The 17,868-nt window shown below is 35.2% G+C and overlaps 1 protein-coding gene across 1 annotated transcript; it reads right to left on the reverse strand.

The window, feature by feature from the left end:
- Positions 1-10,937: 10,937 nt before the first annotated feature.
- On the reverse strand, positions 10,938-17,148 carry LOC148600310 (uncharacterized). The gene is made up of 2 exons (XM_088557835.1): positions 13,648-17,148; positions 10,938-12,459 (listed from the first exon to the last, which is right to left on the reverse strand). The coding sequence occupies exons 1-2, from the start codon at positions 13,763-13,765 to the stop codon at positions 11,303-11,305; spliced, it is 1,275 nt and encodes a 424-aa protein (XP_088413961.1). The 5' UTR covers positions 13,766-17,148; the 3' UTR covers positions 10,938-11,302.
- Positions 17,149-17,868: the final 720 nt, after the last annotated feature.

Below are 17,868 nucleotides of genomic sequence, written 5' to 3' on the forward strand. Positions count from 1 at the left end.
ATGTTTGTATCATATTCAATTTCTCCAAACCCTATCAAGCTTCATTTGAAACAGAATGAAATCAGTCCAGGTTACTTTGATGCTTGCACAATATTGATGTAATATGCTGAATACAAACGTTCCAATAATGTGTTAGAGTTGTGTCCTTTACCCTAGGTCTCCCTCCTTAAAACATATGAAAACATATAATATCTTGCATTTTTTTTCTGTGTAGAGGCAGCTCGAATCGTCGACTCGAATGCAAAAAATATAGAACAAATTAGTAAAACTGTGACCAAAGGGACAAAATGATTAACCACCTGGCTCCCCTCCCCAAAAAATATATATTCAGTTATTTTATTTCTTGTTTAACAAGGGACTCCGATCTTTTTATGCTTATCTTTTTGTTGTATTTTTATCCACATTGACCAGATTTAAAAAAGAAGGGGGCTGTGATCACGCCAAAGTACTTTAACCCCCGACGCATTTGTTGGGCCTATCTTGAGTCAGGAATTTCAGGCCTCTGTATATGTTGTTTATTTCTCACTTTCAGTATACTTCCGCATTGCTGGAGTATGTGGGGGCATCTATTTCGCTATACCTGTATATGTTATTTTTTGAGGCAGCTGCATTCTGTCCTTTGGTAAGAGGGTTTCCTCGTCATACATTGAAGACACATGGGTATCATAGAAATGACATTTTTTTTATCCTGGTGGGGTTGTTTCCCTTTGTTTAAAGTCATCATATCCATTCTCGTTATTACAGTAAACTTCAAAAGCCATTCAGATTGGATATACACAATGGCATCACGTGATAAAGAACGCGTAGAGATTTCATCAAACTCCATCCGAGGGTTTTGTCTGGCATTTGTCCCCCATTTGTCAGAAATGGCAAAATCAATATTTTGCCTCAGGAAAACCAAAAACTCATACAGATGAAAATACAAAGGTTTGCAACGGCATCATGTAAAATAAATGTAAACGTTTCGTCAAATTCTACTCAGTTGTTACAACGGGGAGTTGAAACAAACAGGCGGACAGACATCTTGATCACTATATTCCTAACGCGGCGATAAGGAGAATCTGCAGCTTTTAACTTATTTTGAATGCAAAAATGAAAACAAGGAAATCAGATCGAGGTAAACAATAAACAATAAACAAACAAAAAAAAAACAGACAATTGAGGATGCATAGATTAGAACATATTGAGTATGCATAAACATTGACATGGGCCACTGTCAAAAGGCTTCGAGTTATCGTAAATTCAGTAGCATATTCAAATGCGCGAGGGTGAAATTTGTCTTCTATTGAGAGGGAGTATAATGTTAGTGTCTATTGCATACATGATTTAATCCAGGGGCGGGATACTCCATTTTTTGTGCATTTTTTTAAAGTGAAATCTGTACATATTTGCATGACGTGACGTATGCCTAATCTGAGTAATCAATAGATGAAATAAAACAACCGCCAAATATATGTAATGAAACCAAATTCATACCTTAATCTTTGTGACCAATAAATATATAAACTACACTCTAAAGTCATCGGAACTTTTAATTCTCTTTTATCTGTTCGGTAATTTTGTCATCATCCTTCATGCTAATATAACACGCACACAATGTTAAATATGAATGTCCAAAAAAAAATTACATGTCTACGAAAACACACCTAAACTTATGCAAAATAATGAAAAAAGGACCCATATAATGCCCAGTTGAAATATGTTCAAATTAAACATATCAATTGCATGACTGAATGGAACACTTGATACGTATAATATTAATTAGATTGAAAAAATGCCCTGAATATTCCCAAAACCTGTATAAACCAGACATTCATTTAAAAATTCCTGTATATCAGATCAGATGTAGTTTGAACCTTGGTATTCGTATATTTTGTACTTTTGTGTCTGTCAGTCTGTCCATCGTACTGATACGCCAGTAATTTATAAGGCAAAAAATGCGCGTGTTTCTGCTAGTAATACGCTCTAAAAACTAAGGTTGGGTAAGTAGGCAAAACATTTTTGACTGGTTTATTAGGGAGACACACTTCATTAGGGCTTCTCAAATATGGTCAAAAACTTAAGGATACGGTTTTAGGCCTAATTTGACGGAAAGTACTGTGATTCAAATCATTTTTGAAACAAGCATTTCTCGATTCTATAAATTGCAAGTGCTGATAAACCATTTTCATTAATACTGTTTTGATCAGATGAATTTATCTTTTAATTAAACTGAAAAATTGAAATATGTTTGTCACATGTTTTACGTGTAATTATGACAAATGATTGTAAATGACCTTTTCTATGTGATATCAAATATAAAAATAGGGTATTTAATTGTACCTTTTCATGTTAGCAAAACAAAAATCTTTGTGTGACGGGGTATAAAAAAGGCAACATATGCACATACATTTCTACACTGGTCCTTTAAACACATGAAAGCATGCATCTATGTTGCAATTTTTCCTATGTATAATGACAACTTATTATTGAGGTGTAGAAACAATGAAGGAAAGTACAGTGTAGTTTTTCGTTAATAGAATTTACATATGTATGCGGCCTTTTCGTTAATAGGTTTTACATGTATCCGGCTTTGGATGAAATCATTTAAATTTTTTCATAACTGTTTTTTGGTATTCATTGAGTCTGCCTCTTCTAACACTAAAGAATATCAATGTAAATATGTAAAAAAACGTGCTTATGCCCGAAAACGTGTTGCGCAACAAAAGCATGATCATATACAGTTGATTATTTATTGTCTCAATGCAGGGCGTTTGCATTTATACAATTGCTTGGATGATATTAGGTTGGAGTTATCACCCTTAGAACGTAAATCCAATTTTTTTACCTAGTGAGGGAATTGTGCGCGCATTCTAAAATATTAGTTTACACAGGAAACGCAGAAAAGTATTCCGAAGTCATTTTCATCAATGATTACGAAATCGTAATGTTTCAGTAAGATGCAACCTATGTTGAGTAGACAAAATATGAGGAGTGAGGAAAAGGGGGTGTTGTTATTGCAATCTCATCGGAAGCTTTACGCAAATTCTACGCACTCGATTGGATTTGTCCAAGTCTGGCAAATATAATTGAATCGGTAGACCAATACAGGCAGTATAACGTTTGAAAATTTATCGGAATTAGTATGTACCGCCTTTTGACGGGCGTATTTGCATCTTTCATATGTCCGTCCGTATGTCTGTCTACCCACATATTATACGGTAACTCTTCGGTAGATTTGATGATTGATATTTGGCATTTTTGTCTGAAAGGAAATAATCTCTCTCCTGTGTTAGTTTTGTTTTCAGTGCAATTGATAAAAACAAATTTAAGTTCGCGTGTCGTATGCTTTCCCGCACGCCAGGTTTTTGTTGACAGGAATTGAACGAAAGGCAAGTTCCAGCTAAGCCACCAGTGGATACAGGGAAAAGGAATTATGTAAAATCATTTAAGCGATTAATAGTATGAATTCTTGCTTAACCTATTAGGTGCCTAGCAAGTAAACGGAAGAGGAAAAACATTCCTAAGTTGTCCCATAGGAGTCAATAATTCGAGGTGAAAAGTTCAAACATTAAAATGAAACGTATTATTGCAACTCAACTCAATTAAATATTTTCATAATCTGTGATAAAGGAATCGAAAATGGTCAATACTGGCGTCTTGAATTTTGAAGTATATTTGTTTGAATAAGAAACTTTTCTATTTGAAAAGGAATATTTAACCAGCTGCTTTCTGTCATGTTATAGTTTACAATGCAGGAAAAACAAACTTTTAATTTACTGAAGAGAATAGATTTTTTCCGGTTAAAAGGTTATCTGACATTGACAAGTAAAAACTAAATGGTTTAATTGTTTTCAATTACGTAGGCATGTAAAAACAGACGTTGAAAACGACTGCACAGTAAAAATATTGAGAATAGCTTATAAGAATAAATGGCTGACAAAAATAACAAGGAGGCTTTATCGTGGGATGTATACGAAAGGTCGGCGCTCATATTTGACCTTATAAGGAGAATAGGTATAGTGAGTATGTCAAAGAGACAACAAACCCCACCGGGATGAAAAATGTCAGCTCAGGACCACCCGTGGGTCTTCAATGAACGACGAGGAAACCCTCAAAGGCAGTCCGTAGGTAGCCACAATACAACATTATACACAGGTGTAGCGACAAAGTCACCATTATATATATACTAGCCCCCATATTTAGCCAATCATCCATTTGAAAAGGACAGAAAAAAATACACAAACAAAAGATGACAAGTCATGCTGCAATCGAATGCATGCTGCGTATCTAGTTTGGACTATTCATTACGTTGATTGTATTGAATCCTGCATTTGGAACACCAATATACTACTGGGATAGGTCCTCATTCACTGTTGCACAATTTGTCGATTCACATTTTTAAGTTCCTGAATGGATTAACTCGATATTTACGCAATCGATATTTTATCAATGAAAAGTTAAAGTAACAAATACAAGGTATAAATAGGATAAGTATCTTAGATCCGAATCATAGATAAATATAGAAAGTTCAATACAAAGCAACACATGAGTGAGATATCAGTTATCTATGGAAGGACTAGGATCACGCGTTTAACCTTGATTTTTTTCGTTGTTAATTCCAATCTGCCTATTTATTTGACGCTTAAAACCTACATATAGCAGGACTTTCAATTTCATTACTGGAACGTTCTTTCACACCTCGAAACTAATAGACCGCTTAAATTACGCACACTGATTCCTCAACTGTCATATTCAGGGGAGACCTTCTCCAGAATCACTGGAGAGGGTTCTCCTCGGGTCTGAACGTTGCTCCAGTCCTTTCGAAATGTCCACGAGGAATTCAGACAATGTTCAAACTTTAACCAATATAAATCTACGGTATCATTTGCGTGTAAAATGTTAAGTCGGTGCGCCTAAAATTATATTATTTTTTGGCTTTTCATTTTTGTTTTGTTTTTCTTCTTTTGCTTTTAGTTACACTGATATTTTACTTAAAATGCTATTCACTTGCTTAGCATTTCTATTGCAATCTAGTGCTATATACTAGTATGTGTCTTACTGTCTATGTTTCATTTAATTTACTGGCATGTTATATATGTACGCATTGTTCATATTATACAGTTAATATCTTTAAGAGCTTATGTTGTATTGTTACTGAACTTGCCGTTTTAAATATAACTTGATTTGATTTGATCTGGACCCCCCCCCCCCACCCTGAATCCGCCACTAGGCATGTCTGATCAGGAAAGGCCCACTCTAATTATCAGACGTGTGTCTAGTAATCAAATTTATATTTATATTAAAGATATCAAAGTCGACACAGTGGACTAGAATTGCTCATTTGTATTCTTCAAAATGTTCTAATTTTAGCCAAATGATGTCTAATTTAAAATTTTCACAAGGTTCTTTTTCCTTCGATGATCTCACTTTATTCAATAATTTGACATCCTTGATTTTTTTTTGACAGCACAAAGAAATCAAATAAAAGCAGAGAAACAAAGAATTTTTATTTTACCCATAATGCAAAGTAAGTGACAGGCAGAGCTAGACTGGCAAACATGTGTATAAAGAATGTATTCGTATTTCTCGTCTGCATACGAAAGGCGGGAGAAAGCACATGGATCATTTAGCTCTGAAATCATTTATTACATGCCTACATTCCTTTTTTAATACAGAATGTTTCCTTTATAGTATCTGTATTAGCACATCATTTCCGCCTCCTTCTGAACGATTTTGGACATTAATGCAAGAGTAATCAAGGAAACCAAGGTTATAGCGGTAATCAAAAGAATATAATCCAGGGACAAAGACCAGACATGGAAAACAGACACACACAACAAAGAACATAAAGTAACTAAAATCATACATACGAAGTAACAAAAGTAAATGAGCAACTCGGACTCCACTAAAAACTGGGAGCATGGACCAGGTGCACCGGTAGGGTAAGCGTCCTCTGCTTTTCTAGAAACACCCGCCGAGTTGCTCATAAAAAGTCAAGTCCGAGGTAGACAAACGAGGAAAGGTAAACTATGACCCGTTGAATAAATCAGTTTTCATGATGCTGATGGATACATCATAACGATCCACGAGTTCATGATGACGACCATAGAACTTCTGTAGTGATGACTTCAATCTTGTAGCAACATAACCCCGTTCCAGAAGCCTATTTGTTAGAGTTCTAGCGCGATACAAAAAGTCTGCGTAGTTTCGGCAAGCTCTGGCATAATGTATGAGTTGTGATATGAACACTCCATACGCAGGAGCCGAAAGGATGTTGCCACAGATGAAAGGAAAGTTGACAATTCTAAATGAAAAGTCATCACGTTTGTCGTAAAGTTTGGGCAATAGTTTTCCTTTACCATCGATTTCTAAGTGTAGGTCAAGATATGAGGCTGACATATTATTCTGCTTAGATAATTGAAAATGCTATGAAGAAAAACAAATATTGTTTTTGTGTTAAATTCAATATTCATGGGTATTTAAATAGGACGTACATCGGATGTCGTACAGCATGCCTGATCTTCATAGGTACCAGTACGATTGATAAAAGATGCCACCACTGCTAAAATGCCTTTTGGCACAGAAATGCAATTATGATTTATTGCAAAACACAAATCCAGGACATTATCTGGCATTAAAACGACTATCTGCCGGGAATAATCAAATCGTGTCCTTAACCAAGAATTAATGAAGCAGTATGACTTCGTAAAAAGCTTCAGTTTCTTTATTCACTTTCAATGTCAAATATAGTTGAAGCATCCTTCTGTAGAAAAGGGGGATGGGTGAAATCTAGTTACTTATTGTTTTGGAGACACTTAAATATTGCTGCACGTGGCAACGCCACTGTCTACGCTTTTCGGTGACTTGCCGTGAAATATAAATGTAAACTGAAAATGGGACATCAGCAGGATTCCTTGTTTACCATCCATGACGAGTCGATGGCGAAATTTTATGCTAATATCATTTAATATACAGATGTCTCACTGATGAAGGGCAAAACATCGCCTTTTTTTCATTCAATACTTGAATCCTATCAAGTTATAGCATCTGACATTTTATGGCTTTTGTAATATGGATATATGATTTTTATCATTAAAGATTTGATTAAAGGGGCTCACTCAGGGAATTCTAAATGTCAAAAACGTGCAACAAAGACCAGTAGACTCACTGATTGAACGAATATTATGTACATGTATGCGTGGATAATGGGACTGATCAAGAAATTCCAAAAGAGTGTCTGACTGGCTGGGCTAAGGGACCTGCTTATGTGATTTCTAGCATTTTGGCTAATATATCGTCAATGGATCTTTTCGAACAAAGAGGAGTGGGGTGGATCCGCCTTTATACACGGCATTGGTAACAACACTGGTCGTAAAAAAGATAAGTGTTTCACAAAATGACCTTGATATTCTAAATGCACTAACCTGAAGCTCACTCTTTGTTTATAAGATGAGTAAGAGTTACACACGTGTTTATCATTAACTTGAGAGAATAATTATGTAACTTCTCATATTTTGCAGAGCTTTCTAAGTTCTTCAAATGGTCCGTAGCATGTTGTATTGTTCGGTTTTCATGCAGTTCTTGTATCTTTTTCAGAGGAAATTCATAATTTGTCCGAATTAAGGGCACACTTTCAGACAAGCTTGACCTTAATGCGATTCGGGTTCCATTCATAGAACATCATAGGAGTCAAGCTTGGAATATATCACAGCCTCGCATGTCAACATGCTACTGAGTATACCAATCTCTGTATTGAATTGCAGGAATACTTAAATAAATGATGAAAATTTCATTTGATTGTGAATGGGTTGTTTAAGTTAAAGCCAGAAATAATGTACTTGAAATTGGTGTCTTTTAACCTATTGGTAGCCTCCTATAATTTTACAAAATGATTTTTCAATATATCGTTTAAAGGTTGACTTCAGACCACTTTAAATTGAAATCTGGCCTCGCACATTTGTACCATAATGTTTTACATTAAAAAGATGAATTTGACACGAAACCTCAGAGTCGTATCACGTTTATAAATCTTGATTTTATCCAGCTGTTTTCTGTATGGAACTATAATACCTAGCTTTGAAAAGGTCAAACGGAGCTAAACTTTGACAATTGTGAAGGTAACGTAATCGGGTAATCACGCGATAGGTCAGACCTACGGTATCATACGGGATAGCCCGAATTTCCGTGTATTCTTTGCTCTAGATATCTATGTTCGCAAAGTACAAAAGACCCCCATTTTTGTTTTTGCTTGTTCAATGTATATAATCATTAAATAGTGTACATATGCCACGGGATTCGGGTATACCAGAGGAGGATCCAGGCGAGGGGGAGGGGGTTGGACGCCTCCTTTGGTCAGGAATGTATGGGGGGTTCTAGGCTATGATCGTTTGCTCACTTATGCCTAAATATTGCAAAAATTAACCAAATTTTCCACACACAAAAAAAAACGTGAACCAACCGCTGCATCCGCCATTGTATATATATACACACACACACACACACACACATATATATATATATATATATGGTACGTTTTTTTTCTCTATGCACTATACAGTACTTGCATATCAGCTACGTGGGTTTTGTCAATGATAAGCGAGCACAATTTCTTTGAATTAAAAAGTGGGGGATGTGTTGTTTAAGTGTGCATATTCTTATCCTTTGAAATACAGAGTCAATCAGTCGCTATCTCATAAAAATCTCCTTGACATTTCTTCCAACTGTGTACGTTTCAAAGTTGAGGTCTTAGTTTTTTTTCAATTTTAAAATTCAATTAGGTGACTAATTGTTTAGTACTTCCGGAAGGCAATTTCCCGCCAAACTGCGTATTTCAGCTCTTGTACGACCATTCTCTTTGATAATACATGTGTTGTGCGACAATTAAACACTAAAATGTGTTAGATTTCGTGTTTTCACAAGAATAATTATACATTTTAGAAGTTAAATAGTTAAAAGGTAAACAATACATGCCAAAATTTAATACTCGGGATCGAATGACTTAATTCATAGAGTTCTTAAGATCTTTTTAGACGTGAGTAATCGATTGGGCTTAAATGACCGTTTTACGGTACTCGCCTTGTTGTTATTTTCTGATTTTTTAGGTTTTAATTACATTAAGAGGATAGGTGTAATTAAAGTTAATTCAAAGCTAATAAGCCACAATGATTCAATATTTTACGCCCATTAAGATACCAACATATAACCTTTACTTTTGAAATTAATTGCAGTCAAAATTTAGATACTATCCTTTATTCTGGGGAATATTGGTCGAAAATACATTAGACCTAGGCAGTTTAATAGTACAAGTACCAATTTACAAAAACATGTCCTGTTAACCCTCCCGCAATAGGGAGGGAGACTCCATAAAACAAAACAAAAAACAAATATAATCTCCAACTTAAAAATGTAAGACTTGTGGGAGGTCTTCTGTTAAAATTACTACATTTTCTGTGAAGAATACTGAACAACCAAAATTTTACATAAACATAAACTCTTGCGTCAAAATTTCCCTGAGATAGTGTGCATTCAATAGGAGAGAATCTCTCACATGAACTGTTCCAAAGGTCAATAAATATGCAAATTTATGTAAATAAGATTTCATTGTTTGCATTGACATGGTTAATGACAAAGCCACTTCCGGTAGTTTACGGAGGACCCCCCCCCCCCCACACACACAACCTCCTGAACAGAGATACTAACAACAATTCTTTATTCACCTTTCAGATTTTTTTAGTTAAGTTTTGTGTTGTTCGTATGTTTGTATTTCTCTGTGTTTGTATGTCCTTTCAAGCTTCATGCACATGCACGCATTCACTTCGCCACAGACAGGCTTTTCGAAATTCTCTGACTTGACTTCAGAACTTGGTCCTTTAAATGTTCCGGGACTCTTTTCCGAGGATTTTCCCTCAATGTATCTTCAGTATGGCTGTTACTGTACACAGTAAAGCAGGAAGTGATTATTGAAGCAGGATGGAGAGATTTGGTAAAAAAAAAGAGAAATTTGAAGTGATGACTAATGTACAAAATTGGAGGTACGTGTTCAAGTTGCGATTACCCTGCACATGAAATTAATCGGCACAAATAAAGCCAAAGTTCTATTTAATCTACAAGATGACATACAGAAACAAAGCCCGGATGTTATATACATTTGTAAAAGGTCTTTAAGTTTATAGTTTAGTTCTCAAACTCCCTGTGGCTCTCCGTCTCTAGAATGCTACAAGTTCCTCTTTTCATATTAAAGAATAAATGAAAAAGTTTATTGAATGCATGTATCACTCTACTATTTTTTTTCTGAAGAAATTAGTAGTGGCGTTAACAGAGAGGTTAATTACATAGATTTTCTGTGTCATGCAGTATGTGTAATAAAGATGGATTTGTAGCAAGTCTATTGGCACTCATGCAATCTAATTCATACATGTACGTTTAGTGGCCTACGATTGCTTCAGCATTGATGTGCAAATATAATAATTTCATCAAACTATATACAGCTGTATAACCTTTGTTTTATAATCATATGTACAATGCATATTTGTAAATTAATATTCAGTGAAGATGGAGATGCAGAACTAGTAACGGGTACATACTAGTTTTAAAAAAATGCACATGAACCTCCATCTAACAGAAAATATTTTGACCTACATTGTACTAATTGTTACATATAGCATAACTGCACGCATGTACATGTAGGCTTAAATGCAGTGACTGAATGGAACATTTTGTTTCAGGCCATTATTTTACCCCCATAATACTAAATAGAACATCTTTGTGGGTGGAAAGTCCATGGTAAAAGCAGAGTGAATGTAGAGACATGATAGCAGTCATAACTCGAGATGGTAATGGGAAAATAGATACTTAATATTAAAATTTGAGTTTTATTTCCTTTAATTAACGGAAGAGTTGGCGTTACACAAACAAGATGTCAACACCCAAAGTGTGGGAATAAAACTAATCACAGCTCTTGTTTACCATTTATATAGTTAAAATAAATAAAATGCATATAATACATTGTAACAATTAACATGATTAAGTATTTGTATAGCGGCATCAATATACCAACTACAAATGGGACTTTTGTAAAAAAAAAAAAACAATTGCACAAAATAACTTTCTGCACCATGAAAATGTAACCATCTTTGGTATTTATCTACAAACATAATATCAAAAAATCTTTCTGTTTATCAAATCGTCCAATTTCGACCCTTCCCGTGGTCACGAAAGTAAACGAAAAAGTCACGAAGGGCCAATCCGTCTGCCAAGCAAATGAGATCAAAATTTCCGGTCTTCATAAAACCCGGATGAACATTGTTTGGATTATTCCCGACTATAAAATTGATTCTCTGTCAATGGCGTTTTCCTCGTCAACCTCGGGAATGACGCTGTTGAAAAGTTTTCCACACGAATAGTTCCCATTGGTATCTGCAAATAAATCGTTCGAGTATAACATGTCTCGTAAAGAACTGAGATCAGAAATATTGTCTAAATTCAATCCACTGCTACCTTTCCAAATATTCTGGTCGTTGAAATGTGATGTCTTTTCGTTTGTTGTTGTAAAGTCGTTTAAGTGATTTGACTGTTTATGAATAGGGGATTGATTAAACATCGATAATTTTGTGTCGTCTGAATATGGCGATTTGAGAATATCAGCATGGCTAACTTCCGGCGTTGGCGATATCCATTTTTGTTTCCAATGAGAATCAGTCACATTACTATTGTTCACATGCATAAATGAATCCATTTTCTCGTTCGTTTCAGGAATGTCTTCATTAACTTCCGGTATAGAAGACATTGATGTTGAAGACGTTGATCGTGCACACGAATCGTCTTCAGTTGACATGGAAACACGATGCAATTTCAAAGATTTCATAGATTCATCCGTTTCGTCTGTACAAACCGAAGATTCTTCAATGGATCGACGACGAGGGTCACGGTTTGAGATGCTATCCCGACGATTGTCCGAAAACAGATTTGTAACTGTTTTTCGTTGTATTGGTAACGATAAACGAATACTACTATTCCTACGGAAGGGAAATGTTCCAACTGAATTAAAGTCACTTGTTTCTTCGGTTTTATTGAATAGCATGGTGGCAACTTTAGGTTCGATCTTGATATGATAACTATGTCGCCGTACAAGTTTAGAATGTTTCGCTTCCTCACTTTCAAATATTGATCGTCCGTTAGGCAGAGGTCGTGTCCTTATCAAATGAGTGCACTGGCTTGGTTTACTCCATCCGTAGATATTTTCAGCGCGGATTCGGAGGCAGTATTCTGAATCCGGTTTAAGATCCTTCACGTCGTATGAATTGCCTTGGCAACAGTTTGTCACTACTTTCCATCTTTTTGTTGCTGCATTGTATAGTTCGACTCGATAGGCAATGATTTCATCAATCCGTAGATTCTGGGGCGGGGACCAGACCACTGTCAATGAATTATGGGTTACATTCCGAAGTGATGGTGTCCCGTCTGGTGGGGCTGGCTTCCCTGAAAACATGAAAAGGTTATTAATTTTCAAGTCATGAATTCGTTCTGCATGCAAGTTCAAAACTTAATTATCCTAAAGATGCAATTATCATTGGTGTGTGTGTGCTGTATAACATTATTTCGTGTTGCACAGGCTCGTGTGTCCAATAGTATTTACATTTATACTAATCATACACAGTACGCGTTGAAAACCACTTTTACATGTTGACGTGTTTGAAATAAAAAAAATTTCACATTAGATTAAGTATTGTTTTATATATGTTTTTTATACTACCAACAGGGGTTTGATATGCGGACTTCCTCACGTCCCCCTCACATGCTGGGTTTTTAATGATTGACGACCCTCCTTACGTGAATAAGAGACCAAATAAAATTGTAGCAACTCTCCTGGGGCACACAAGAACAAAAATCGTGAGCAAAATTGATAATTATATGATGCAATAATGCGTCAAATCTTAAATGACAACAAATACACTTTGTACGTTATAAATTGAACTTTCCTCGGGACAAATTTTGATGAAACAAGAACACGACCCTCAGAGTTGAAACATGAGACTTAATATCAAGTTTGTGGATAATAATTTTGTTACTATAATCAGTTTGTTTACCCAAAGGGTGTTACATAAATGTCCTGATAAAATATTAAGTGTTGCAATTATGGTAGATTTACGAGCTGAAGTTCTTGGGGATGGGGTCTCAGTGATAATTTTTAACATGGACGGCGGCAAAATAGTATTTTTATGTAAAACGAATTTAACGTTGGTCCTAAAAATACCCGCCTAGAGTTACAAGTAATCTCTTTTTTTTTTAACGTTGAGGACTGTGGATCGAGGACTAAAATTTGAAAAAATGAACGAATTAATTTAAATGCACGTACATTTGTACATGTACAAATTGATTTAAAATCATACATCACCAGTTAACTAACGTTATAAAGTTCATACATTAGCATTGGGACATGACCCCCCTCTTCCCACCCATATTCACATTTATACCCATTTATCAGGGGCTATAAATTAGTAATAGTACTATAAAAAAAAACCCTGCCCTTATGTCATGCAATCGATGTTATGTGTTTCTCTCTTTCCATTTAATTAATGAATGAAATAATCTAACTTGAAAAAAAGATCAGACTCTTCTTCTATGATATGCAAAAAGGATATTTTTAATTTCCGCATTTTATCTTACCTTTAGCACTTATAACACCATGATAGCTAAGTCTATGTTTCGCAGAAGTTGTGTATTTATCCTTGTTGTCTAAATGTCTCCTTGGATCATCATCCGGAATAGAATTGTTAGCACCCATGTTTTGTTGATCACAGTTCAATAAATAAAAAAAAACGTCTTCCTTGCACACTATGTTAATTTCAGAGTAAATAAAATGTCCATTTCACACTATGTCAACTGTCACTCATAAAACCATTCTACTTCTTGTTGACTCTTTAATCTGGAGACGAAGTGTCCCTCTTGTTTAGCTTTCAAATAAAACTCTGTCCAATCGGCGTCGCTACTCTTTAATTAACAAGTTCACACTGTCTGTAAGAAAGAAAAGTGTTCCATACGATCGCTCTGTCTTCCGATATAAATAGAATTAATTAAATTTCCAAATGTTTTCGAGAAGTTAAAAGTTATAAGTAATCCGCAATAGTGTACACAATTCTTTAAAATTCCAGTGAGTCAGATAAATATTGTTTTGTACTCCAGTAAAACAGATCCTAACTATGATATCATCTAGAGCACATGTTAATAAACTAAAGCGTCCAGTAAACCACTTATCACTGTTATGAAGTATGTCACTCGAGCTATTCAGGATTGACCAATGAAATTCTGAGTCACTGGTTGTCGATTTCAGTATACACAAACAGGAAAATATTACGGATATGTTTACATGTATCTTTTTGCCATACGCCTTTCCGATTTCTACGTGTTCTCTAATCGAGCTGTTTAGATAGACTGAAATACTTCGTCCCTTTAACACGAGATTGTTTCACGGCTCTGTTCGCGCCTCGTTGAACATCAATGGATACACACAGTGCCCTTGATCAATCAAAAATCGCTACTGGGTATTTTCGGACCGGAAACGTTACGTTTACTTTAGGAATAAGTCACTGATTAATAAGATAAGTTAAATTTTGTGTACATAAATAATTTCAAATTATTGGTTATTTTCTAGTTTATCTTGTTTCGGTTTCTTTTTAAGTTTTAGTCATTAACATCTGTTCCCCTAGTGGCAGCTGGGTTACTTTGTGTAAGTAAATCTAGAGTCATAATTCAAATTCTTTTGTAATGAGACATTAGATAAAATGTGCAATACTTGTAGAAATTTAAAAGAATACTGACATTTGTACATTAACATGTATATTTTTACATGTCATCATATTATATTGTTCCGTTGAAAGTATTTTACCAATTATCGTGATTCGCAAATTTATAAGATATTTTTCATTTTTCTTATTAAATATATTTTATTCGTTTGTAATTAACCATTATCCCTTATTTCTTCGAAAATAATATTTGCGGCACATCTAGATTTTTTTCTCTGCTTATCACTTTTGAAAGAGTTGGTGGGATTGAAGAACAACAAGAAGAGTTCCAGGCTATTAATTTATGTGCTAATTTTCGCCCATGTTTGAACGAAATTATCACAATGTCTCCCATTTGGTTCCGCAAATGACGTCACTTATAAATTACGCTACGCAGTTGGAAATCAGACTCAAGATGTAGATATTGTCACATGAACAAAGCTCGTGGTGCTTACTTCATACTTGTCATAAAACCTTTCGTTCCAGTTGTTTGATGATACAAAATTGTTGATTAAAATTTTCCAACTGGTTTAATACCGAGGCAATCAACACGTTGACATTTGAAATAACGTTCTCATCTAATACTCAGTGGTTGCCACCATTGCTCAAAATCGTCTAAGAAATTAGATGTGATTAGGGTGGGGCCGTTATTAATTTATTTTGACACATTTTAATTAGACCGTTACATTTTTCTTCAGTTTTTATACATGCATTTACTGTCCCCGCCTTATTTTCTAAGTACATTCTAAGGTTTTGCTTGGAACATAGCCGACACTTGCAAATTTTACATATCCTATTTCTTAATTATTAAAGACAATTAAGTAAATTGCTGTCTTTCGTGATCTATTCTTTATATAAGGAAATCCTAGGGTTCGAACTCTCCTCAGGTTGGAAATATTTTTTTGAATTTGTGCAAAATTTTAGCAGAAGTTAGCAAATTGATAGCTTTTGACCCCCTTAAAATAAATCTGGATTACATACCCCTTTAAAAAAAATCTTGACCCACCCTGACGACCGACCGGGTTGTTTAGGATAACCCAAACACAATATAGCCTTTAAAGGTTGTAATGAAATATCAGCAGGAAGTAAACGGAGACAAATAATTATTAAGATCCACTTGGTCACCTGTAAGAGAAAAATTTAACAACCATAAACTACAAATTTGAAAAAAAAGTGTCATGTTTTCTTATTATTCAATTTCGTTATTTTTCCTTACTAAGGTGAATTTTGTCGCAACTGTCATAATAATATTCAATGAACAGGGCGATTCATAACAGGCAGGAAAATGTAGACAGGTAAATAATTATTTCGGTAATTGTCTAAATCATAAAATTGGCGTTTACTACCGCAAGGTTTATCTAATCACCGATGATGTAATATTGAACAATCTAGTTAAACGGACCATTACTATTTTAATCTAGATAATATGTTTTTTAACGAATGTAATAAATTAGGCTAAGACTTGGTTGCCCCTAAGAGGACAACATAAATTTTTGATCTTTACTTGTAACAGTAATAAAAGTGCACATTAACCGACAGAGTTCAGGGGTCAATCCAGAGATTTTGAAAGGGAGGTTCCAGACCATTGTTTGCTCATCGATCATTTTGCCAAAATAAAAAAAAAGGGGGGTGGAACCCTTAGAACCCTCTATCAATCCCTACAGTTTTACTTAACTACTAGTACTTAAACATGTGCGCGGTCAAATTGAACAACAATAGTGCTAAAATAAAGCGGGTCCTCAGTCGATGTATTGGTGCGCTCAATATGTTGAAGCACCTTTTGTTATTGAAGCCATAGACAAGTACACATTCTAACTTTAATAATAGTGACTGAGTGACCTGCTGAATCTTCACACAAGCCGTACACTTACAAAGGCATAATTATTTACAGGGCCGACTTAAGGTTCTGGTAAAGGGTGTTGAACATGCCTGAGAGGAGATAGAATTTTTATCAACAACAGAATTACCGGGCATTAATGGAGAATTCTGCACTAGTTTTTATAAGTTTAATTCCTAAATTACAAAAGGGGGTAGGTACCCCCGTTCTGGCGGCCATGATTTAAAAAATAAGTAACGTTTACAGGACGTATAATTATGTAAATTATATATGGATGTTTTTGAATTAATAAGACGATTAAATTAGGTTTTGTAATGCAATGTAAGAATTGTTTTACAGGTCCTCGACGTTTACTACTCCAGACAAAACAACTCGAATCTAATGACCCGATCGGGAAAATCGAACAGACCCGACAACAACCTCAACTGTGCCCCGGGATAAGTGTGTTATCCTTAATTACCTTAATTACAAGCCTCTAATCGGATATAGAAGATAATTTTCCGGTTCATGCCCATGCATGGTTATAATCTGATTAATGGTAATTGCTCAGCTATGATCAGGGGGACATCTAATCTCCAGGGACGACCTGCCATCTGGTCAGTTTGATTGCTAATTTGGTTATCAGTCGTTCCGACCTATCATTAGGTAACCGTGAAAACTAACGTATCCTATCCCTGCATGGCCCAGTGATAGTATTGAAGTAGGTTCCTTGTCATTTTTATGGAATTTTCCAAACCGAATAACGGCCACCTCTCTTTACAATTCTAGCCTAACACAGCGGCGTGTCCAGACAGAGAAGAAGTGTTCTAAGGGTTGGACACCCCCTCTAGTTGGAATTTCATTTGTATCTGTGTAAAGTTTGGGCAAAACTGAGCAATTAATCCTCTTTTTTTTGAATTTCAAGATCGGATCCACCATTTCCGAAAACGACACATTTGGTTAACATCCAAGCAGTTCAAATTGATTTAAAGCGGTATTGAATGAAAAAAAATCTAAGATTCCTTTCATATTTTCAATGTCAAAATTAGCCTCTAGGTTGCTTACTGGCAGGAACGATGCCAAAACTAAGTACAAGGAATGAGTATTAATATACAAGGGCGGCTACGGTATGCATACGGTGCATATTTTCAATGATGGATAGACAAGGCTTTATCTTGTTGCTGACAACATTCTTAATGAAAGCATGCAACAGAACAACACAATTAAGGGAGATGACTGGATTATGAAATCTGACACAACATCAGACGTCCAAAAAGAACAGATGTTGAC

Source organism: Perna viridis, chromosome 13 (genome assembly GCF_037379345.1).
Source record: "Perna viridis isolate PV_CMFRI_1.1 ecotype Kerala chromosome 13, ASM3737934v1, whole genome shotgun sequence".
NCBI lineage: Eukaryota > Metazoa > Mollusca > Bivalvia > Mytilida > Mytilidae > Perna > Perna viridis.

Excerpts from the sequence above, each read along its gene's own strand:
- LOC148600310 (XM_088557835.1), bottom strand. The coding sequence starts at position 13,765 with ATGGGTGCTAACAATTCTATTCCGGATGATGATCCAAGGAGACATTTA. Across the intron at positions 12,460-13,647 it reads TGGTGTTATAAGTGCTAAAG|GGAAGCCAGCCCCACCAGAC; the intron begins GTAAGATAAAAT and ends TCATGTTTTCAG.